The 25,445-nt window shown below is 36.9% G+C and overlaps 1 protein-coding gene across 2 annotated transcripts; it reads left to right on the top strand.

Annotated features, from left to right (window-relative positions):
- Positions 1-432: 432 nt before the first annotated feature.
- NADK (NAD kinase) lies at positions 433-24,074 on the top strand. Of its 2 annotated transcripts, XM_076356450.1 has the most exons (12): positions 433-550; positions 5,985-6,198; positions 11,608-11,691; positions 16,155-16,284; positions 16,901-17,009; positions 17,246-17,331; positions 17,618-17,720; positions 18,538-18,689; positions 19,238-19,337; positions 19,975-20,132; positions 21,328-21,410; positions 22,502-24,074. In XM_076356450.1, exons 2-12 carry the CDS (start codon positions 6,026-6,028, stop codon positions 22,647-22,649), a joined length of 1,326 nt encoding a protein of 441 aa, XP_076212565.1. In that variant the 5' UTR covers positions 433-550; positions 5,985-6,025; the 3' UTR covers positions 22,650-24,074. The 2 variants fall into 2 exon arrangements, with proteins under 2 accessions (XP_076212565.1, XP_076212566.1); XM_076356451.1 differs by lacking the exons at positions 433-550; positions 5,985-6,198 and adding an exon at positions 7,615-7,743.
- The last annotated feature ends 1,371 nt before the right edge of the window (positions 24,075-25,445 follow it).

Genomic DNA, 25,445 nt, shown 5'->3' with positions numbered 1-25,445 from the left:
GTCCGCAGTTTGTTTCATTTGAGGACGTAACCGTTTCTCCTTGGATGGACCGTTGCTTGGTCAAGGCTGTTACCGTGGATTTTGCGGCGGATGTTGAAGGGTTGTGCACCTTTCTTAACATTCGGTCCATGCTCCTTTTTTTGCAACCTTCTGCTGAGGTCTAATCCTGGCTCCAGATAATTTCTACTTTAAAGTAATAAGCGAGTGAAAATGACAAACAGGCACGGCCTGCCCCGGCACCGCGCATGCGCAGTGATGCGCCCGCTGTCGCCCCCCTGCCCGGCGGAGTCCGCGCAGGCGTGCGGCCCCGCCCGCCCGGGCTGCGCAGGGGCGGGACGACGGGCCCGGGGGCCGTGCTGTCGCGCATGCGCGTTGCCCCGCCCGCGGGGCCGACGCTCCTGAGGAGGCGGGGAGAGGACGATGGAGGCGCGCAGGGTCTGCCGGCCCCGCTCACTGCCCGGGAGCAGCCGCCGCCGCCGCCACCACCACCGTCGGGGTCGGCGTGCCGGCCTCTGAAGGGGCAGGGGGCGGGGGAGCAGCCGGGGCCGCGGTGAGTCGGGGGCGCCGGGGCGGGGGGAGGGCGGTTGCGCTGAGGGGAGCCGCCGGAGAAGCTCGGACGGGCCAAGCGGCCTCCCGCGGCGCCGGGGTGGGGGGGCGGTGCGTGTCCCCGCGGGGGTGCTGCGCGGGGACCCCGCCGGGACCGGGTGCGGGGCGGCCCTGCCGGGGCCGCTTGGGCTCCCGTGCCCTGGCGCCAGCGCGGGGCGGGCGGGAGCCGCGGCGCCCGCATCCCCTGCGGCCGGTCCCGCGGGCCGGCCCGGCCCGGCGGCGCTCGTTTGCCGCGGCGGCGGCAGCTGCGTTGGGCGGCGCTCGGGGAACTGCGGGCTGTCGGTCCCTCCGCGGGCTTCCAGGTAACGCCTGCAAACCCAGGAGGGCTGTTCAACGGGAATACACCATCGGTGCGCTCGAGTAGCGTGAGCGGTAAGGAACCCTGGGGTAAGATAGTTTCTCGAAAGGATAACAAGTAAAACCACTTAATCTGGGGCGCGATCTCCTCCTGGTCGCGCATCAAGCGTGTGCGATCCACCTCCTCGTTTGTTTGTTTTAACACCCGCGTTTCTGACTAAAGGGATGGCGATGAGTTTTAGGTTGTTAATGCCTGTTCCTTGGTATCGTGGGTGGGTGTGTTGGTATTTCCGAAGCGGAAGGGTTAACAAATGGACTTGTTTTCTTTGGGTTTTTAACACGTGACAGTCATACTGTCTGTTTTTTAGTAGAAATAGCACTTGAGTATGTGATCAAAAAACATGCTACTAAACTTCAACTGCTGGCAGACTGCTAAATTTCAATACGGAATGTTATTTTGGTTTGTTTTTTTTTTTTCTTCAGGCACACTAAAATACAAAGTTCTAAACTAAACCAAAAAAGTAGTTTTGTCTACCCGATACAGCTGTTTCTTCTTTTTTGCGTGAGAGGAGGTTTAGTGCCTTAGGGATGGAGGCATATGCACGTAACCTCTGTTGGGAGTGCTTTCTTCAGCAAAATATAATAATAAAAAAAACTTCTCCACAGAATTAAGTGATTAAGGAAACAGGGGCCTGTAGCAATGGGGCAAGCGGTACCGTTTTTGGATATAACATTGTCCTCTTATGCCCTAATACAAGGCTGATAATAAGGTACAAAATGAGGAGTTTTGAATGGCTGATGCAATTTCTAAGAAATTAGTAGAAATGCTGCAGTCTTGAAGGCATGTTAAAAGTAGCGTGAGTATTTGGTCAGGATGGACCCTGCAGTAATCTGCTAATCATGATGGTTTAGGGCAATGCCTTGGACAGGAAAAACTTGTTACAAAGTAACAGCTTACAAGCATGCTCATTAAAAAAAAATTAAATCGCTTGATGATTTGCAGCCTTACGCTTCTTGTGTGGCTGCTTGCATTGAAAGATCATATTTGTTTGTATGCTATTCAGTGTGATCAAACAGTGGAGAAGCTGGCTTTTTAAGATGTGAGCGCACACGACTCTTACCTGGCCACCTGGATGTGGATTACATATATATATGAAAGCTTAGTAGAATTGTTTGAGATTTCCTTTGTAACTAGGACTCTTGTAGTCGACCTGGAGCGTGATTCCTTAATAGTAGTCTGAACAATGTAATAAAGCTTTGGGGATGTTATGGTAATGTATCCTTCTATATAAAAGTGGTTTGATGAAACCTCTGTGAAGTTCTGGTTCATGGGAGTGTTCATTTATAACGACAGAGAAGTTGAAGATGGGAAACTAGAGTAAAAGGTTGGGTGCATAGGAAAGGTGACTCAACTGGCCACTTTGTGTCACCATCACAGAAATTTAATATTAAATGTTAACGATTTCTCAGTTGTCCTTCATTCTGTAATGCTAAACACCTAAAAACTTTTTTTGACTTTTGTTGACTTTTTTTTTTTTGAACATGACTTAGACCAGAGCGGCCTTTTCACTAGTTTGTTGACGTGTGCTTAAAGTTTTTGGATGTAATCCTGGAAGCTGTTCAGTGATAGTTATGTCTTTATGTCAAGTCTGCTTATTTAATAAAGGTCTTGTGAAGGAATGTTAATTAAACAGTACATGATGTAAGCTGTAGTTAAAACATCCTGAATTGGAAAGTATTACATGGAAGGAATATCAAGTTCTTAGGCTGTATTTAGTAGGTCTGTACACTGTCTTACTTCCAGTTTTATGCTAATCTGATTTTCTTTACTGGTAGTATCTGCCAGATGGAGATACTTCAAACAAAGTCACTTGGAAACACACCTTATTTATTGCTGCTACATAAATTATTGTTGTCTGCACCTCTTAGTTAAGGGTGATGCTGTGGAATGGGATGCATATGTATCAACTGTTAAGTTACTGAGAAAACTAATTCTCCATAAACTACTTTCACAGATGTTGCATTTCCATACACTTTGTTAACTGTTGTTGTAATTTTATTTTCCTAGGCCCAGATCAAGCTCTCAGTGTTTGGATAAGAAGGAATGAGGAGTTGATAACCTATGTAATGGGAAAGCAAAGGAAAATGATGTATCGTTAACTGCCTGGGCTTGTCAAATTTTTGTGTGTGCCCATTTTGCAGTGCAGTTTTTTAAGAAATAATTACTTATAATTCTGACTTCTGAGAGTGGATGCATAGTGCAGATACGCGTATGTGGATATATGAGTGTCTTTGAGAAATATGCTGATGGGGATAGGTAAGACGAGATGAGAGACTGTTCGCTACTGATTTTCACTCTCAATACTTCTGAAATAGCTTAGCAGCAGTCCATATTGAGAGCTAACTAACGATATAGATAAAAACAACTATTTGTATGATTTCCTAGGGTAATTCTGTGAGGACAGGGTTTCTTTTGGAAACACCTGGTTTCTAAATTTGATAATGAAACACAGTTGCAGTGGTTGTTGGTGTCTGCTTTTTCTCCTCCACCAGTTCCAGGGTATTTTTTTCCTGTCTGAATTATTCTTGAGGAGCTGATCTCCTCCATTGATGAATAATTATCCTCAGCATTTTTATTGGCTAATTCTACAAAATGGCATGTATTCATGTATACTAAGCATTAACTTTGACTCGCTATAATAGTCTTGGTTAAGAGCACAGTACTCCAGTAAAGATATAGTCAGATCTGTAATTCCTTAAAAATCAGAAAGATGGTAAAGTATGTGGAAGTCTGGGTATATAAAGATCCTTGCCTATTTGGACCCTATCAAATAGATATACCAAACACAAGAATGATTTCAGGTTATAAAGAATAATCCTTAGACTTAAAAGTAAAAATTAAGGTATTAGATTTTTTTTTTAAGCATATGTTGATTGATAGGCCTTTAATAAGTGCGTTACAAGTGTGCGTACCTACAAAGATGGTAAATGATGTCTAGTTTTCTAACTTTCTTTATGGCTTTTTGAAAATTATTTTTAAATCTATTGGATAAAGCCCTCTTTGTTAAAATTCAGAACTTAAAATTTTGAGTTCTTTCTGTATTTGACGAGGAAGACTGTTAATTCAGAATCCAGTTTGCATGGAGCGTCGGGGGGAATTCATCAGAAATACTTGTTCAGGTCTATCTGGAATCTCTGAAGTAAAAACGGTGGGCTAGCTTAGATTATGATTTAAAGAACAAACAATGTAAGAACTTTCTTCATGCACACACAGATGCTGAAAGACTCTTTCCAGTCAGAGATACTGAATATCTCATTTTAAAGTCACTTCTTTTCTGAAACTCAGGTATCTAAATGACTTGTTTTCTGTAGCTGGTTCAGAAACAACCAGCCAGAGATGTATTCCTGAAGCTTGATGAGGTTGTGATAAAAGGTAATACAAATTAAAATATATTAAAAATAATTTATGTTGTTTGAGTCAGATTTTACAGTCTGTTTTACATATGTGCTTGCACGATCAGAGTTACTATGTGCATAAATCAACTAACTGGCACAAAATTTATATTGAGCTTAAAGTTGTCTAAAAATGGAGTTACATTTTTCTGATTTTAGCTGTAAAAAATTAAAAATGTGTTGAAATGACTATTTCCCAAGTCATGGTCACAGGTGATACTAAGCAATGAGTAACCAACAACTGAACATTGAGATCTTTACAAGTGCAGGATCTTTATAAATTATTAACGGATGACAGTAATTGTACCTCTTTGTAGTGGTGTTCTCTTAGGGTAAGCCTAATCTACAGTAGGAGCAAAAGTGTTTTCTAATTTGAGTAGGTGGTGGTTCTGCCTAATTTAGTAGTGAGCCAGTGCTCATTCTAAAATTACAACTTCATTTTATCGATGCTTTTGTTATCTAAAAGTTGGGATGCTGTGAAACATTCTACTTGTAAAATTGTGGAGATTGTCATCCTCTGGTAACTTTACAGCCAAATATCATTATTCTATGAGTATTTTCCAGAGTCATAGTCCATTTTAATGGTTACGATAAAGTTATGGTCCATTCTCTACAGGATACAGTGGGAAGTACATCCGAAGTGATGAAAGTGTTTTAAAAACATCTGCAAATTTGTAATGAACCAACTTTTTCCCCATCTTGAAATCAACTGACTTGAGGAATGTACTGTTCCTCTAGACTGCATTATCTTAGATACTTTTTTTTATAGTTTAGTGTTTATTCATACACTGAAAGTTGCTTTCTATTTGTATTCTGATAGGTCGTCTTCTACTTGGTTCAAATAATGATGAGAACTTACATATGGAATTTCTAGTACTTTTGGGGAAGGATGGTTATTTCAAGTTTGGGTTTTGGTTTGGATTTTTTTACTTCTGCAAAATTGCTGTCTAGTCAGCTGTTTATCTTTTATTTGTGCTGATTATTTGTGGAAGTGAAATACTTCACATTTGTCCTTGTTTCATCTTGTTTGTTTTGGACCATCTCCCCAGTTTGTCACAAATGATTTAAGAACTTCATTATTGTCCTCCAACTTGTTTTTGTCTCCTCTCAGCTTGGTATTAATCTCATTTTTGTGAAGAACTGAAGTTTATTAAGGTTATCTCTATTGCATTATTTTTTTGCTTACTTTAACAGGTTTTTTTCTGTTATAGCTTAGAGTATTCTAGTTTTATTTGTTCAATATATGTATCACCTAATAGGAGACTTTATAGTTTTTCCTGAGTCTTGATTCCTTGGTGAATATCTAAAGCTTTTCTTCCTCTTCAGTATCTAAAATAAATTTGTTTTATCCCGTACGTAACTGGAGATGTGAATCTGTGCTGGTCTTGAAACAACTTTGTATTGAGCCTCTTCTAAATCTGGGCGCATATGTGTTTTAATTCTGGTTGTTTTTCCTTCCAGTGTCTTCTGGTTACCTTGAAGAGCTTCTCAATTGCCCAGATTCTTTTGAGAAGTGTTTATCGAAGTGTGTAAACTCAGTGTTTAATACTTACTCTATTAGCTTTGCTAATACTGAGATTTTTCTTCTCTTTCCTCCCTATCCCCTTTCTCCTGGTGTTTTTCCACAGGAATTGAATTTCTCTCTCGCTGAGGTTCCTTCACTTCCAGTATGGAGATGAATCGAGAAAAACTGTGTACCAGTAAGGCTGATGTGAGTTCAGATTCTGCTTACCATTGCTCAACGTGTCATGATGATGATGAGTGGAGCAATACTAGCCGGGGACGCGCTAAGTCACGAAGTTTGTCTGCTTCACCAGCCCTAGGAAGCACCAAAGAATTCCGGTATGGCTCTTGGTTCTTCCTATTGTTGTTACCTGTAAGAAAAATGAAAAAAAAAAAAAATTAAAAAAAAATTATCTAGATTTTAATTTCCATTCCTCTTTTTATATAACCATAGTCTTGCAGCTGTGACAAGCGATAATGAACAGAAATAAAAATAGTGTTTTGTGGTATTAAATAGAGGCAGATGATTTAGTGAACCATCCTATTGTGGTCCATGCTGTGAAAAGAACTTGCTTTTCTGAAGTAGCCACGTAGGTGGTCATCTCTAAACTGACATTCATGTAAATAGGTTCTGGCTGGTTGTGAGGCCTGCCTTCTGTTTCAGTGTTTCTTGGGAGATCTTAAACTGCTTTTTGTAGATACTTCAGCAACATTCTGTATGTGCATATACAGCTTCAGCAAGACAACGCATTACTCATTTGCTTTGTATATGCTATTTAAATGCTGTCTTGAATCCAGACTCTGACATACACACTTCAGAAAGTGTTTGCATTTAGAAATGGCTATGTGAAATGTAATAGATCCTTTTTTTTGAAGACAAACTGCATATAAAACTTCTATCTGTAGTGTCATGTAGTGAAATTATTTCTTAGTAAGAAAGTTAGTTAAGAAAGTATGGGTATATTTCCAGCTAGGATAAGTTCTTGAAGTATAAAAGCTTAGAAGTTTATTGTTTATAAGCAGATAAACACAAAATATAAATTCTCAAATTTTAGGAACACATTGTGCCCAAGTACTTGACTTCCAGGGTTTTGGGGTAGATTTGAACTTTGAATACTATGATATTTGTCATATTTCAACCTAGCTTCAGCAGTTTTAAGTACCTTCCAGATATAAAATACAAATGCATCTGTACTGAGCTATGTTAATTCATAGCTTGATAGTGGTTCAGGTCACAAGAAAGGAACAGTTTTGTGCTTGGTTCCAGATCTTTAATTAGTAGGCAGAACTTTACCTCTTGCTCAACAAGTTGCTTTTAAGGGGTTCTTAAAATGCACTTCAAAAGGTTGTTAGTCCAAAATGAAGGCAGGTGGGGGGTAGACTAAGAGCAGACCTGTAATCAAAATGGTATGGCTGTCAAAACAGGTGTCTGCAGAGTTCATAGTCTCAAAAAAGAATCAATCAACAGCAGAGACACTTCTGCAAATTTTTACAAATGCTGTAGCTAGAGCTCTAGTGCTGTGTATTAAAAACCTGTGTGAGTATTTAGGTTATATGGTAACGTGAGGCAGCACAAAGTAAGTTTGTGTATGCAGGTTGTTTCATAGCAGTGAGAAACGCCCATTTTTTCTTTTGAGCCAAATTTCTGATCTAGTTGCAAGGCTCTTGTCATGTGGACAGCCTAGATAGAACTTTTGATTTTGTGATCTTTGGACCCATTGTAAATACTGAATAGCATGCTGTGGTAGCAGCGTGTCTTGAACTTGTGGGAAGCATAGCAGAACTTCACCTTACTTACATTGTGACCCTCTATAAAAGCATGGACAGAATCATGGAGGAGTTTCTCAACAGCTGAAATTCTCGTCCAGAGTTACTGCTTTGCTGGTAGGAGTGCTTTTGCAAGGCAGAGCATATATGGGTGAGGCTGAAGACTGCAGGGGGAAGCTTTATGGTGAAGGGAGGCATAATAAAAGCCTTTAACTGAAGAGGCTAAAAGGTTAGGAAAATACTTGCTTTGCATATGTGGTTCAGAAAGTCAGTGTACTTAATGCTTTTGGAAAATGTTCACAAAGGACTGTGCTCTGACTGTACCGTTCTAGCTATGTTGTGTGTCATAGTCAATACGTAAGACTTTACATTAAAAGCATGCTGTAAAATTGGTGTTTTTTCCCTTCTCCACTTAAAGGTTTAAGAACGTAGACTTCAGTTAACCTGTGTAAAAGACCATGTGGTCTAAATTTTTGTGTATTGTTATCTTCTAGCTAAATAACTACTTTTTCATTTTTAAACTAGAAGTGATCTTTGTAGACCCTACCCATTATGGGTTTGAATTAGGGTTACTGTTTATGAGATTTTTTTTTTTTTTCATTAAGTTTCTCTGCATTCATTCGCTGGCTGTTTTCAGTTTAGTGCAAAATTGTCACAAGGCATTTTGCAGAATGTCAGAAAGTGATCTCAGGCTTGCTATATAGTATTCAGACTGAAGTAGTTGTCTATCTGCTTTGAACTGGCAAGTATATTTTCCTAAAAGATGTATAATTTCCAGTGCATTGCTGCTCATTCTTAGCAAAGACAGTCTTGCTACAAACAACTTTAAATTCTGTTGGCTCGAACATTTTACCTTCTGTAGATTGAATAGTGCATAAATTGAATACTAATAAAACCAGGTAAAATCTCAACCAAAATGTATACCAATTATTAATTAGAGCTTGCAGAGAAAACTTCGAATGTCATGAAGGTCAGATGTGGATATTTAATGCCTCTTGTAGGAACAGAGTTTAGCCAATTATCGGGAGTGGCATGGAAAAACGACCTGTCCTTTACACATATTGGTACACACATTAATCTCTTAGTGTGATTGGCTAAGGACTCAGTCCTTGCTTATTTTTCTGTTTCAATATAAATAAGGTAAACTTCATAAAACATTTAGTAATAATCTTATCTGACTGGATTGGTCATGCCTGGACTTATAAATGGAAAAAATTATTTGAAAAACAAGTATCACTTCTCTGTGTTCAATGTAGGAAATTAAATACTTGTTTTCATTATTGGAATTAAAATCTTACACACGCATATTTTCTTAGACATGAAACAAATAAGATGTTGCTGTTATTCCTTAATTATATCTTTTTAACCCGTCATCTGGTTTTGATTTTTTATTAGATTTCTGAGGGGTTTTTTTAATATTAAGAGTGAATCATTAGGCTGGTCTGAGCTACTTTATAATATACACAATAAAAGGCAGTGCAGTAATGATTTGTTACTGCCAAGCAATAGATTAGTTACCAGTTCCTGTGTTTAATTGAATTAAGCACAGGAAAGGCATATTTCCTGTTCTTTTTAATGGAATAATTCTAATAGCATTTACATAATGTTTCAAGAGTTACATGACTTCAGTAAGTTTTACTCCCGTTTACAGATTTGCTGAAGGAGGTGGGAGAGAAGGAACAGTTCTGACTTGGTCTAGATAATCTCATCCTAGAGCTAGGAGTAATCCTGTGTTCTGGGTGGGATTTAAGTTTGAGGATAAATGACATTTCAGAACTCCTGTTTATTTGAAGACAAAGATCATATTAGCTCTTACTAGATAAATAAATGGAAAAAATTAGCATTTTTTTCTACCTATTCAAATAGCATTTTTTCTACATCTTGGTTGTCTCTACCTGCCTTAATCTCAGCCTGGGATGTCTTCTATGCATCTTCTAAGAGATTAAATTAACCTAATAGCTACTCCTCATCTTAAATGACTGAATTATTGCCCCAGTCTTTCTCAGCAGTAAAAACACAGAAATTTTTCAGTCTTCAGTGATTTCAGTCAATAGTGATTGATTTCTTGTTTGTAAATTTCTGTATTACCTTAATACCTAGAAAAAATGTTTTTGGTTAGTGAAAGCTCTGCTTAAATAGCCTATTTTAGCAAAGTCAAAATCCTGGATTCTATTTGTTTGTGGCTGATGGAAAAAAAGGGAACTCTTTTGAATGTAATCTGTAAAAGGCAAATGTGGCTAATGGGGGCGGGCGGGAAACAAAACAAAAAAGTAAGGAGACCTAACCTAGTATGTAATAAAATGAACTGAGACCTGGTACCTGCAGCTATATATCTCCATATACCTTAGCATTGAAGGATTTGCATTTTATTGATATATTAAGTGCAAAGATTTAAACAACCAAAGAAGTGTTTAAATGATTGGGACACCATTACTGTGACTTGACCGTGGCAAAAAAATCTGAACGTATTGCCTTGGTGTTGGCGATTTCATTGTAAATGCTTGTCAAGACTTACACTGGGAAGCCTAATCTATATGCGTTACTGTACCTTATTGAGATGAAGAGCACTCATTAAGCTATTTCATGTGTATTTATACCGGGTTTAATCATTCTGAATGTCCTGTTCTAAAATTGTGTGCTCTTAGATAAGATGTAGTGCTTCAAGAAATATAGAAAAGAAAGTGTCGTGGCTATTGTGTCTGCAGCAGTGAAGCTGATGTCACTTAGGAATTGATGCGGACTAATCCTTACACGTACTAATGACACACAACGAACAATCATTGTAGGTTGGTGGGTGTTTTTTTTTTTTTCTGAGAACATGGCCTGAAAACAACAGTCTTGGGCTTATTTTTTTGGCTGTATGCTTAGTTGTTTGCTTGCTTGTTGTCAACAGAAATTAATGAATGCCAAAATATTACGGAAGAGAAAGTGCTTATACTATATAAACAAAAGCCCTGGCTTATGTTTTGTATTTTAATTAATTGATTAGGCACACTTGTTAAGTGAAGGTTGTGAGACTACTGAATTACATAACAAAAACTGAACCTGCTGCTCTTTCGCTCAGCTAGTGTTATTACAGAGGTATTTTGAGTTTCTTTTGAATGTTGCCACAAGTGTCTCACTTGATAATTTCTCGGTGTTATTAAATAACTTCCTACAAAATCTGAAATGTTCAATCAACTACTACTCAAGTACCTGGTTGAGTACTCAGTGTTAAATACTTGTTTATGCTATCATGTTGGCTATTATTTAGGATTACAACAAACTGAGGAGTTGAAAAATGTGTCCTTTAGTTATTTATGTTCCTTCTTACTCTAGCTTAAAAAAAATAGAGGTGTTTTAAGAACTACGTAGCTAATTCTGAAACAGGAATTATCTGTGCTTTGTTTCTTAAACATAGGACTTTTCCTTTTCACGGTAGTGAGACCTTGAAAGTGGATTATATTTTTATAATTTGGGATTTATCTACACATTTTTTTGGTCTCTCTGAGAGAGACATGCACTGTTCTGTATTGTAGTGTCCAGAAGAGTTGAGACTAAATAGAATCTTTGCAGGCTTGACATGAATTCACAGAACCAACCTGAGAAAACTTGACCATATCTTCTTTGAGGCTGTGATGCTTCCTTTGTGCAAAGTGAAGATGAAATGAATACAAGAAGAATATGTGCCTGGTACTAATATTTAGGAATTGATTACTCAGTATGTGGAGAGGATAAACTGTGAGCGAGGCTTTGATTAAAATCGCTTTCAAGGAGTAGATACAGGAGTTAAGTTTTAGATTTGAAATGTGAGAGCTAATACGTGTAAAATTACATTGGCTGGTCAACCACAAATGTAGGTTTAAGAAATATACTTTGCCCTATATTGCGTAGTGCAAATTTTTCAGAGTGGTTTTGGTGGTTGGGGAGCTAATTATACCCAGTTTGTCATCACATTTCTTTTGCTTACTGATTATTTTTTTTATATATATATATTTTTAGGAGAACACGCTCCTTGCATGGACCATGCCCAGTGACCACATTTGGACCAAAGGCCTGTATGCTGCAAAATCCTAAAACAATTATGTAAGTACTTGTCAAACAAATGGTGGTATGCTTATTCTATGTGAAAGAAGATAAGTTTGCTTCTCCACTATTCATCCCCTTATCAGCATTGTTTGTACCTAATATTTAGAGATTTTCATGTTGCTTGATTGCCAGCTTGGGGTCTGCATTGCCAAAATTGGCCTGCCGTTTTTATCACACATTGACCATTTAAAAAGTCAGTCTGAGAGGAGAATGGATAGCACTGTTCAACTGTATTCTCAAGTAAAACCCCATTAGATGTGCCTTAGCTTGATCGGCACGTTGAAAAGTATAATATGGGTTTGAATGTCATTGTTTTTTTTTTTTCTCCCAAGGGATGATAGGACATAATCGGTCTTTCTCTGTATGGATTTATAGTGGTTTTGCAGGAATACTTCCTGCAGGGTAACAGACATAAAAGGAAATGAATTTTACTGGTTTTACATTACTAATTCATGTGGTGTTCTTAGGCCCACTATCTACTACCTAAACTAATGGGAGTTTTCTCACAGCTCAGTATATCTATTTTGGAAAAAAAAATTTAACCATTTCACATAAAAATACGGCAGGGCACGTGAATAGTATTAAGTACTGAAGTTTTGTTTAGACATATTTTGCATAATCTGCAATCCATAGTTTGATGTCAACAATGGCAACTATAATAAACACTTTCCAACATAATTGACAATAAACTCACCATGTGCATTAAACACCCTTATAGCAATCTAATTATGATACGGAGAAGCTATTGGTAGCATTTTGTTTATTCTGTCAGCTTGAAATACGTAAAAAGCAGTGTTTCTGAATGATAGAGGAACAAAAATTTTTACAGACAACACAAGGAAAGGAGGAGAAATTGTTCTGTGTACTGTGAAATCTGAGGAAAGCCTGCTCCCTCTTTCGGTATTGTGTGTTTGAGCTAGTAGTTTGAATTTTTGTATTTGACCTACGGCACTTTCAGTGTATGAATATCATGAAGGCAAGTTTGCTTTTAGACCCTGCTGATAAATTTAATGCGAAAATAAGGGTTGGTTTCTGCTTAGCAGGTGTATAAAAATTTTTGTTTTGTAGGTTGGGTGGTATAAAAGTGGTGCTTTTTACACCATGTATTATATACTTACTAAATGGTGTTTCGACTTGGTCAAACGAGGAATGTCGGGGTTCTACAGATTAACCAAGTTAGTGGTTCCTATTTTTGTCCTTTTAAAAAATTTTATTTCATTGTTCTTTCAGTTAAACATAAGGTATTTGAATTAAGTATCTATTTGCCTAAATCTTTACCTAAATAGTAGTAGTCTTCCTCAGAACAGGTTGGTGATATCCTAACTTTTCCTACAAAGGTGTGGCGGAAATCTTGCAGCGTACAGTAACTCTTAGCTTCCTCATTCTTTCTGTCTGTTCTAAAGTTGGTGGCTTGGAGTGCTGCAGTTCCTCTGAAAACCCAGCTTGCATTGTATGTTTACCCACCTGACTTGTGATGAACATGCTCCTCCCCATGGGGTGGGCCAGCATGGTACAATATAATAATAGTGTGAAGATCAGTTGAGTACAGAGGCTGCAGGCAATACTAAACGCACGCTACTTGCCGGGGAAAAGACTGCTTGTGCAGTGTTCAGCATAGCTGGGGAGAAAAGGCTGCTCTCGGGGTTGAAGGAAAGGACTATTTGAAGACCAAATTGTAAATTACTATTCTTACTATATGTAAGGTTTTTGTTGTGGCTTCTAAAAACAAGCAAAACCTTTTTGTTTGGGTTTTTCTTCTCTACAGTCAGTAATATTGTTAACCTCTCTTCACTGGAGAGAATTTTTTAACAGAAAATTTTAGCTTTTATGTATGGGCATAAGTTAGTGAAGGTCTTGGTGTCTCTTTAAGTGCTAGTGTTGATGATTGCAGGAAAAACCTGCTTTCCAAAGACTGTTAGGTAAGATGACCAGGTGAATTGAATGATTATTCAGTGAAAAAAGGATCAGGTGCTTGTGTTGTTGAGGAGAGGGGAGGTCAAATACCTGCTTTTAAACTCCTTCTTGAAATGGGATTTTTTTAATGAAATCTTGCCTCTGAAGATCTGTAAAGCCTCACAACTTTTTATTGGGACTGATTGAAATACTTAACTGGGGAAAAAAATTTTCAGAAAAAAATGTTTTCTTTTGAGGTAGTAGTTTATTAATAAGTGATAAAAGCCTCAGACTTTTTTTTCTGGAACATTGCATTTGCCTGACTCCTGGAAAGAAACATGAAGATCTTAAAGTATGTTATGAATAACCTTTCATTTGGTAGAACTACGTGGAATTGGTGAGTACAGTTGAAATAGGCAGGCTGTCTTTCGTTTGAATGAAGTCTGTATTAGTTCTAAGTTTATTAAGTGAAAAGCAGTGCTGCAAACTTTAGTTCTTTGCCAGTTTTAGAAGATAGCCTAATCATCTTGAAATGGTTTTGGGGGTGATTTCTCTATGTGTATTTTTTACCTTTTAACAGTATTGAGATTTGAGGAATTTAATTTTATGAAATGAACTTTAGTATAGAAAACGCTTCCTTAGTCCCCATTCGTATTGGAAATAGCATATAAAACTTCAGCTTCAGTTCCTTTGCAACTGTCTAGCAGCAAGAAACACATTAATGCAACTCATTTTATTTTATTTTACTTTATTTTCAGTTTAGCTATTGGTTGGTTAGTCAAGTCAGAGGAAGCCTTCCAAATTCATAGTTGTCTCAGATTCATGGCGATATTTGAGACTGAGTACGGTATCTTCAAAACACCCTTACACTGAGCCAGGGGATTGGACTAGACTATCTCCAGAGGTGCCTTCCAACCTCCACTACTCTGATTCCTTGACTGTAAAATACAATGAGATGAAACATAACATCATGTTGAAAGCCTGTATGTGATACTGAGTGTAACTGCGTATTTGTATTCTCCTGTGTTACGTAATAATATTTAGAGAGACAGACAGCACTGTTTGTTAGTAATGGTTATTGGTATTAGACTACTTCATTAATCTGTAGTTTCTGCTGTATTTATATGTCGAATATAGGCATTTTGGAAAGTAAAATGAGCAGGTTATTCCACCTCCAGCATCATCATCTGTTTTATTTTAACCCTTGAAGTGCTAAATCCAAGTCTCTGTAAATTTGGCTTGTTCAGCATTTATACTAATCTGCTTTGCTTTATGGATTATATCTGCACCGTATGGAAAAGGATGGGATAGTTGTAATACGTGAAATACAACTGTGAAATTATGTAGCTTAGAAGGAGATATAAATGAAGAAGGAAAATACAGCTGGGTATTCCTAAATCAACTAAATGTATTATAGAGCAGCATGAGGGTTCTGTTACTGAACCCTCTTGAAAGCTGCAAAATTATTTGTGTGCCTATATTTAGTTCTTGAGGTTCTCAAGTCTTAGAAGGCTGTCCTGACAATAGGCAGACAGTAGTTTTAAAATACTTTTTAAAGGTGGTTTTGTTTTGTTTTGTTTTTTAATTAGTAGTTGTGCTACTTTAAGCAGATAAACTTGTTTTGGGATCAACACTAAAATAAAATTAATATATAGAGTTTTGAAGAAATTTTGCACAAAAGTTACGTGTGCTTACATATCTGTAATGTTTGCCTGGAATAGAAGTATACAGGCATCTGTTCTTGTTTAAGCCCTTTATTTATGAGGCTTTATGATAGGAAATATAAGAGTTGCAAATGCGGACTTCCCAGAATAGAGTTTATGTCCTATAGTTTTTTCATAGTTGTTAAGGCTTATCTTGAGGATTTAGTACAGTTGACCATGTGAATCTTAATTATTTGCCCTTCTCTTGTGATAGTGTTGTTTAGTATTAGTAAAAAAACCTGTAGAATTTGTGTCTGCATCTACAGGCTTCAAACTTTATTGAGAAAACTGTGACTGTATAGTGGTATCAGTGAAAAAGTGCTGAAGGAAACATTGCTAAAAAGAAAAAAGAATATTTGGGTTGGAGCTATTGCACTATTTTTTAAATTTACATTGACTTAATCTGTTTGACTTAAACTTTTTTTCCCATCCAATACTGTATGTTGTAGCTTTCTCTGATTCTCTAATTGGGTGTTTCTCCTTATTTTGAGTCTGCTTAAGAGGAGAGAGCACTAAGACAAGATAGAGGAAAGCATTATGGCTGGAAGCATCAGGGAAGATGTCAGTTAGTTCAAGACCTTGATCCAATAGCTTTTTTAGTGCTTCTGCTAAAGTCTCTGCTTACGTGTTATTAGCATAGTAGCAGTTACAAGAATGGACACCTTAATACTGTGTTACCATCTTAACATAGTAAAGCATTGATTGGTTTCATGGGGGAAAAAGCATCATTACAATATGAACCATTGCATCCTTCTTTCTATTGTTCTAGGACTGCTTGCAGTTATAATTAAGGATATATTCTTAACTGACCAGAATGTTGTCAAAGCAAAATGTAGTAACATTGTCTTTTTTTCTATTCTCTAGGCACATTCAGGATCCAGCAAGCCAGCGGTTGACATGGAACAAACCTCCCAAGAGCGTCCTTGTTATTAAAAAGATACGTGATGCCAGTCTGCTGCAGCCTTTTAAAGAACTTTGTGTGTATCTTACTGAGGTAGTGAAATGTAAATTCCATTTTTTACCATAATTAAAAATTTTACATCTAAACTGTTTTCAATTACTGATTCTGTTGAATGTGGAATGTGCAAAATTGTATAGTGCAAACAAATCATTATACTCATTGCCACTCGAAGTAGTAAAACTTGCTTCAGAGCTTAAGATCAGTCCTTAAGTACTCTAAGTACAGAGCTTTAAAAAAAATTTTAAAAAAAGCAAAGTCAAAACTTTCCTTCATTCTGTTTGCAGTTCTAAATTACAGGGAATGGGACATAAAAAGCTCAATCCTTTAAGCCTTGAGCAAACATAGCAATGCTACTGTATCATGTAATCTATAGTCCAAAGTTTAGTTTAATTTATTAGATGGTCTGTACATGCTGCAAAATTCTCATTAGAATTAGACTGCACGTTAAAAATAAGCCCCACAACCTGCATCTACAGATGCAGACCACTTCTGTAAAATACTATTTATATGTATAGAGTAGATATCCTCAAGATAAGCCTTAACAACTATGAAAAAACTATAGTACATAAACTCTACTGCAAATTATGGGGAGAGTAAAATATTTTGTCATTTCAAGAGGTATTAACAAGCTTATCTTACATCTCTTAAGGAGAAAAATATGATCGTGTATGTAGAAAAAAAAGTATTGGAAGACCCTGCTATAGCTAATGATGATAATTTTGGACCAGTGAAGAAGAAATTTTGCACCTTCAGAGAAGGTATGGTAATTTCTTGAAAGTAAAGTTGAAGTATATTGCTCACTTGTCTTGGTATTTCCTTAGTCGCTGGGTCAAGTTTGAACAAATGTGTCTTTTGCAAACAGCTGTTGTTACATCTTAGTTGTGGTTTTTTATATTTGTGAGTGAATGTTGGCATGCTGCACTTAATTTATGTTAGGAAATTAAGTCTGTTGATAAAACTTAATTCAAAACTTGTATGTCAATGTTGCTTCTAGATTATGATGATATCTCCAATCAGATAGACTTTATCATATGCCTGGGAGGAGATGGGACCTTACTTTATGCTTCTTCGCTTTTCCAGGTTGGTCTTTATGGGAAATAGACTTAAAGACCTCTTTTCTTTTTGAAGTATTTGAAGGTTGTTTTATTTTTCCTTTGTTATTGAGAACGGCATTTGTCCTTTGCTGTTCATTCCTTTTTTTATCAAGCCTGTTTTACCCTATTCCTTCTGAAAATAATGTACGTAATATGTTGGTTTTATTGTGCACAGTTGAAGTTACATCAATAGTTAAAATATTTACAGGCAATTAGTTGAAGTATGAATTGCTTTTATTCAGTAGCTTTTAAATTCTTTTCTTTATTGATAGGGTAGTGTACCTCCAGTTATGGCTTTTCATCTGGGATCCCTTGGATTTCTTACTCCATTTAATTTTGAGAATTTTCAGTCCCAAGTCACTCAGGTTATAGAAGGTAAATTTAAGGGGACAAGGTGTGGTGTTTCTTTTTGTTACATTTTCTGTAGCTTTTTCCAAGACTAGTAAATTTTCTTAACCAACTCATTTAGTTTGTCCCATAAGATTGAGTCACAAGAAATGTATACTAAACTAACAGAAGTATTGCATTGACCCATTCAGTGCTGCTTTCCATACTATTCTGTAAAGGAAAATGGCTAAGAAATAACTTTGTCCTGTGTGGAGTAAACAAGTAAAAGATGATGCAGAATTTATGTTAAATGACAGCTAAACATACAAACAGAGTGTAGCTCCGAAGTCTGTGGTAGTCTGTTTCTCTAAGCAGTGCAGTGCTTAAATACTGAGAAGTCAGGCAAATAAAATATTTGAGGAAAGAAATATTGTTTCTTCAATATGAGGTTATTTGAGTTGCATCCTAAGTAGATTCCTGAAAAGATGTATAAAATTCTCACGTTGCTTGTTTCTAATGCACTAATTTTCTTTAAGCTTAGCTTTTGTCTTAGTGAAGATCACATGAGCCTAACTGTTTTCCAATCTTGATCATGTCCATATAAAACTTAAATTTTCTTTTTACATGATGAGGAAAGGGAGGAAGGACTGGGTTCAAATTTGACTCTAATTTTGCTCATTACTACTAAAAATTAGTTTTGAGCTTTAACCAAATGTAGACAATTAACTTGTGAATGAAATTGGGAATGTTGAAAGCACGGGCAATAGATGGATGGCATTTCATACAGTTGGCTAGTAATTACAGCATTTTATTTACTATAGTAGTGTATCATTTTTGTGTACTTTCTCCTATATTTCACTTCTAGGCAATGCAGCACTTGTTCTACGAAGCAGGCTGAAAGTGAAAGTGGTAAAAGAGCACAGAGAGAAAATGACAGTACAAAATGGTATAGAAGAAAATGGAGTAGTGTCTACAAATATAGAGAAAGAAGTGGGCAAGCAAATTATGCAATATCAGGTCAGAGGGCAAAATAAGCAAAAGAACTAATATGCTGTTTGTAAATTGCTTTGTACTTGTTTTATTATAACTTTTCCCCTTGAGATTAAAAATCTCAAGTTTTTTTCATTAGTTTACTTACATTAGCCCAGTAGTGTGGGACAGCTCCATATTGCTCTAATTCACAATATGTGCACTAAATAATGAGAAAGTGGTATACCTCATTACTTCCTGCAATCCTAAGTGCTAATATTGTACTTTCCTGTAGTAATATTTTTCCTTCTATTCTGAAAATAAAGTAGTAGTTCTAAAATGGCATATCCCGAAGATATTTATAAGTGAGAAGAAAAACCCTGCACATTGTTAGTAACTAACTTCTGGAAGTAATTCTTAACATCAGAAAACTTCAGCTGGCACTTGATAAGACAGAAGTGTAAAGAGAGTCTAATTTGGCAGGTACTAAATCAGCATGAATTTTTCAAACATCTGGAAAGCAAGTTTTGGCTTGTCATTTATTACATTGTTAAGTCAGCAATAGCAGACCAGTGTAATATTTCATGTCATGGCAGGTCCTAAATGAAGTTGTAGTGGATCGTGGTCCTTCTTCTTACCTTTCCAATGTAGATGTCTTTCTAAATGGACACCTTATAACAACAGTGCAAGGAGATGGTGAGTCTACTTCTTGAGTTAAATTGCTTATCAGTTCATGTGTAGACTGTTGCTCTTTTACTGGAGGATTTTCTCGCATGGAAACAAAATCCCAAGCTTCAGTTCACTGGTGACAGAAAGCATTAGTGTGCAAAGAGTAGGTATGTTTTTTCATTGGTAACTAATGCGTTCCACAACAAAGCATTAAAGTGTTGTAAGCTTTGTTTATGGACCTGTGAAGGCAAGTGACAGTTTCTTTGGGTATGATGTGTTAGGGTGAAGGGCAAGAAATAGCTCAGAAAAAATTTGCTTGGATATCTGGAATTTGCTGAAGGCCTAAGATCTCAACTAATGAAATACAGAAGTTCATCTTTAAAGCTCTTACCCTTGAAAAAAAAATGAATGTCACTGTTACAAAGTTGTGTAACCTGAGATCTAGAAGTTTATGCAACTTACATGAAGCCATAGAACAAACGTGCTGTGCCAGGATTAGAAGAGAGTTTCTGACTTTTTGTGTATTAGACTGTAATTCTCCTGTGAAATACAAGTTGATACATTCTCTGCTTCATTTTCTTAACAGTGCTATTTCTTAGTCGTCTTCCAAAATAACACATTGATTGTAATGCTAATGTAAGTGAAATTTTTGCTGCTTTCACAGGAGTCATTGTCTCCACGCCGACTGGTAGCACTGCATATGCAGCTGCAGCAGGAGCTTCTATGATTCATCCAAATGTTCCTGCAATAATGATCACCCCAATCTGCCCTCACTCATTGTCTTTCAGACCTATTGTTGTTCCTGCTGGAGTGGAACTCAAGGTTAGCTTCTGTTACGTTATTTCTCTTTCTAAGTTAAAAACTTTTGTAATAACCATGTGAACCTGACCAAAGCAGAAGAGGTTAGGAAATGCTGTGTTATCTCCTGCATTCTTTCATTTGTAGGAGGACCAAATCATGTCTGGTTGAAGAATGCATCTTTGTTTAAAATAATATACCCACTAGCAGAACGCTTTACACTGCTTCCTGCTGGATTGTAGTTGTGTAACGTTCTGTAAAATGGGAATACATACATTTGCATTCTGACTAATAAAATGTTACATAATTTCTGCTAAAGTGCAGGTAGATCAGTTGTGTTTAATGGAATGAAAAATTCTACTTTCATGGCTAAAACAACAAATATTGCAGATGTTGAGTATATTGGTAGAGTTATCTGCAATTCATTGATTATTTTTTGTTCATGCTCTCTTGCAGAAAAAAAGGTATGTAATACCTGAATATAAAATGGACTTAGTTAATGTGTATTTTTAATAAATACCCATGTGTAAGGAAGAACCCTTTCTGCTGCTTCTACCTGTTACAAGCCTGCAGTCTACTTAAGTTGGAAGAGAGCTAGTATGTTTAAGAAGGGCGCTCTCCTAGGGATGTTAGAAGATTAGCATTAAGAAACCCCAGTGTGTGCTGGGGTTTTTGTTCTTGTTTCACAACGTAAATCGAATGTTTATTCACGGCGCTGCTGTCAGTCCACAATTGCTTTCATGTCAGCGGGTGTTACTGGCCAATAGTAGTAAATTCTTTTCTCTTAAAAGGAATGTATGTTAAATATGAGCAAAACTTCCTAAATTTGGCAGCTTTAGATTCATTATGTATATAATCTATTGTTCCAGATTAACTTTATTATTTTTCTTGAAAGACATGCTAAGTCAACTCATGTAACTGAATTAAAGCATGCACTGGCTGTAACTGGAAGGTCTTTCTGATTTATGATCTTCTGTTTATAAAGAGGGGGTTTACTGCATACAGAAAAATATATGTATATATACCAAACATGAAATGAACGTTTGGAACTTGTATGGTATGTTACTGCACTGTTATTATGGACAGATTATGAATTTTCAGTGCAACTGTAAAGTTGCGAAGGGTCAATCCTGTACTCAGAGGGAGGATGGAGGTGTTTGTTCCTTGCTCTTGAAAAATAGGTTTTGGACCTGAAGTTTAATTCTTTTCCCTTTTTCAGATTATGCTCTCTCCGGATGCCAGGAATACAGCATGGGTTTCATTTGATGGAAGGAAGAGGCAGGAAATATGCCATGGAGACAGGTCAAGCCTTTTTTTGATTGTAGCATTTCTATAAGTATAGAAAATACTGATTCATGTACTTCTCTCATTCTCTAACATCTGTCAAAAGGGTTGCTGGCAGTGAAGAAACAAGCTTTTCTAAACCCTAACACCTCTTACAGCACAAACTGTGCTAAAAGTATTTAGTTTCTAACGTGAGTTTTTTAGATCTTACTATGAAAGCAAGTGAAATGTTAAGACAAAAGCATGTAAACATTGCATGCTTGGCAAGGAAGATGGACACGTCTTTAGAAAATTCTGTACATTTAACTTAAAGATAAATCTTAGGAGTTTGAGAAGATGTAAACCAAGAGGAGTTGCACTCCTGTGGCTCTGAATAATGCCATATGGTTTAAACTGTGTTAACTTAGTGAATGGTTGTGGTCACTTGCGATGCTATCGCCTTGAGTGAGCAGAACGCAGTGTGTGAAGTTTCCTCAGTTTTTATGTGCAAAATGCGGTGGCTTTTCCTAATGGGAGGTGATTTAAGGCAACTGTGGGATATGTGACTGGTAGACTTCCTATTCAGGATGACTTCTTTTTGTTCTTGGTCCATACAAGTTGCCAGGAAGGAAAATGTATAGCTGGCATGACGCTCCATCTTGAACTGTTTGTATTTCCTCTGAGGTTGAAAGATCTATAGAATAGATCAGGAGACTAGTAAGGATTCAGATATGAGATTTGGCCCTTTGTGAGATGCTAGACTTCTTAGTGCTGTTGCTTATAGTTAAAACTTGAAACTTAAAGGCCAAGGTGGTGACTTACATTCTCCTTTGTCCCTGTGTTGTTGAGGTGAAGACCAGCAAAAGACTGCAGGACATCATGGAGTGGGTTCAATATTCTCACTGAATATTGAATGCTGTCCACAGTGCACCTGTTAACAATTTTAAGCCCTGTGTTCACTCTGTTTAGATGAGCCTGCAGACTTGGTTATTGCTTGATTATGGAAACTTGCTGTTTTACCAAACTGGCTGAATGTAGCACTATGTTAGCTAGTGAATAGAAGATTTTTTTTTTTTTTTAATTGCTGTTCATTGCCCTTGACTGACTGGGGTATTCCTGTGTTGTTGCAGTATTAGCATCACTACCTCTTGCTATCCCCTTCCTTCGATCTGTTTCCAAGATCCTGTGAGCGACTGGTTTGAAAGCTTGGCTGAGTGTTTACACTGGAATGTTCGGAAGAAGCAAAATAACTTTGCTGTTGAAGAAGAAGAATTTTGAGTGTCTACATCTAACAAGACTCATGGGAATGGAAAGTGGCAGTATCCCTTCTATATGCTTGGGTTTTCAAGTTTTTGGCTGACAAGTGTGGTCACCATCTCAGACATACATAGTGATTATAGTTTATATCTGTCTGATCTGCTTGTGCTACTTCCTGTCCACCAAGAGTAGGAATGGAAGAAATTAGGCTCTGATTGTTGTAATCCAATTTGAATTTCCTTTAAACAAGCACTCTGAAAAAGGATTATTTCTGATTGGTATTGACAACCATATCTGTAGATTTGATTGTAACCTATAATTTACCAATAACGTGGTAGGCTGAATGTAGATACATAATAGAAAAGTGGCAGTAGAAAAGTGGCATTAAAATAGTGTGTTTAATTTGGTATATTTGTAATTCCATTTAAGACTGCTATGCATATGAAGGCTCTAAGAAATTTTCTTTAAAAAAAAAAGTTCCTCTTTGTTAGCTTAAATGTCTTGCCCAAAACAAGTCCCCATCAAGACAGTGCTTAAAATACTTTCTCCTTACTTGTGAATGTGACACACTGTGAAGTAACACCCATGAAGAATGTTTTTTGTGAATAGATGGAACTAGTAAAAAAAAAAGGTGTGTATATATGTATTTTTAATATACATATATATCTTATGCCCATTTGAACAGTGTTTGACCCTTGGCTGTCATCACTGTGTAAATGTCCACCAGTAGCATGGGCAAGCATTAGCGTGGGCTTAGTTGGTTATTACAGTGATCTCCCATTTTTGTAGCTGAGCTTACTTGTAGCTCTGCAGTTCCTGTTGGTGGGAATCATCAATGTGTTGTTGTTTCTTATTATTTTTGTTTGATTCTCTGGAATAAATGGTAGCATTAGAGACTATAAAGTAAAAAAAAAAAAAAATTCTCCAAGTGTTCAAGAAGAATCTGGACTTCAATTACTACTATATTGTCTAGTTCCACTATAGTCTTGAAGAAAAAGAATATCCTATACTAGGCCCTGAATGCCCTCAACTTCCATAGATACCTTCCAACTCTTGGTGCCGAGTAATACAGAAAGGGATGCTGCATTGGTAGGCTGATGAATGAGAAGACACATTCCCAGTAGAGTAGCAATGGTGCCTTCAGCACACTCAAGATATTCTGTCTCGTATTTACTTTTTTAAGATGCTTTCAAATGTTTCTAACTTCTCTATGTACATATTTTATTGTATGTGCTTTTATGAAAGAAAACCGAAATCCAACAAAAAAAATAGTTGGTAAAAAAGGGTTTGTACTGTACTTTAACTGAAAAATATCAAACCCAAGTATAATGTTTACATTTATGTTCTCTGTGGTGCGGACTCATGATCATACTATCCAAACTTCAGCATTTTCAAAGTCTTGCTGCATTGGTCATTAAAGGAATGGACATTATATGTTGAATTTAAGCCTATGGCATGATGTTGTGGAGGAATTCATTTACTGATTAAGGTGGGATTTCCTTGAAAGTGGAGTGAGAAGCTCTGTTGAACTTTTCATGATTGTCTTACGTCGTTTATGTGGTCCAAAGTGGTAATGGGAAATGTATTAATTTCCAAACTCTGCCTAACCTGCTGTCCTCTGATGGTTTAAATAATGTCTGTTCAATTTTGGACACTGCCCTAGTCTGTCTAATTTTATTAAATCCAGGTGAGAGCACTTTTCCATAAAAGAGACACAAACTCTTGGTTAATGATACAAATCACAATGAAAATGTGTTAATATAAGTTAATATTCAGTTTGTAAATTTTGTAAAATATAATATTGGTTTGATTTGGTCTAAATAGACAAATTTTGTGATATGTTGGAGAATATCCAGATAGCTTTTGGGATTTATCTTTCACTCGAATCTGCGGTAATTGTTTTATCACTGTTTTGAAGCTGCTTACGGGTTTCCTAGGTGGAGTATTCAGTTATTTAATAACTGTTTACTTTTTGAACTATAGAAGTGTCAGACTTTTTGCTTTGAAACTATTTTATTTAAACACGCAATAATTGAGAAAAGGAACAGGGTATAGTGGCTATATAAATGTATTGTTAAGTGAAAAACAAGCAGAATACTAGGCACGCTAGGAAGTGGAAATCATTTTGCAGAGGTGAGGCAAAATGATTAATGAGCCTTATCTAGTATTTTTTTAAAGATAAAACTATATTCAGCACTTTTTATTTATGCTTTTTATAATAGTAAAGCTATTATTGACTAAATTGGGGAACTTTAATTTTCAGAGTGCACAGTTCATGAAATCTGTAATCAAAATTTACCTAACTGCTTTCTCTAGATTAGATCTAAATTAGGAGTTGTCTTTAAACTTATCACGTACTGCAATTGCATTACTGGCTTTGAGGCTTCTGCAGTTTTGCTTGTACAACTATTCCTGCTTGATAACAATCTTATTTGGGTCACTGATCAGCCAAGTAGAGAGCTACAATCACTGACTAAAGGAAAGGAAGTTACATGTTGACTTTAGCCTTTGCTTTTTCTTCAGAAAGCTGCGTTGATTATAATTGTACTAGCTGCTTTATATCAAAACAACCCAAATTGTGTTAATGTATTACAAATTTATCTAACTGTACAAAGTCCCTTTTCATGGCCTTTAATCTGCAAACCAGCAATTCACAAGCAGGCTAGTGAGGTTTAAACAGCTCTCAAGTTTTGCATATTTAACTACTCAAAGTGTGGGTAACTTCTGCTCAAACCACAGCTGAACCAGAAAAAAAGCTGTAATGCAGACTTGGTTATATTGGCAATAAAACCTCATTTTGCTGATGCAGCTTACTCA

Source organism: Aptenodytes patagonicus, chromosome 19 (assembly GCF_965638725.1).
Source record: "Aptenodytes patagonicus chromosome 19, bAptPat1.pri.cur, whole genome shotgun sequence".
Taxonomy (NCBI): domain Eukaryota; kingdom Metazoa; phylum Chordata; class Aves; order Sphenisciformes; family Spheniscidae; genus Aptenodytes; species Aptenodytes patagonicus.
Note: the sequence above shows the minus strand (reverse complement) of the source record. Positions and strands in the feature narration are given on the sequence as shown.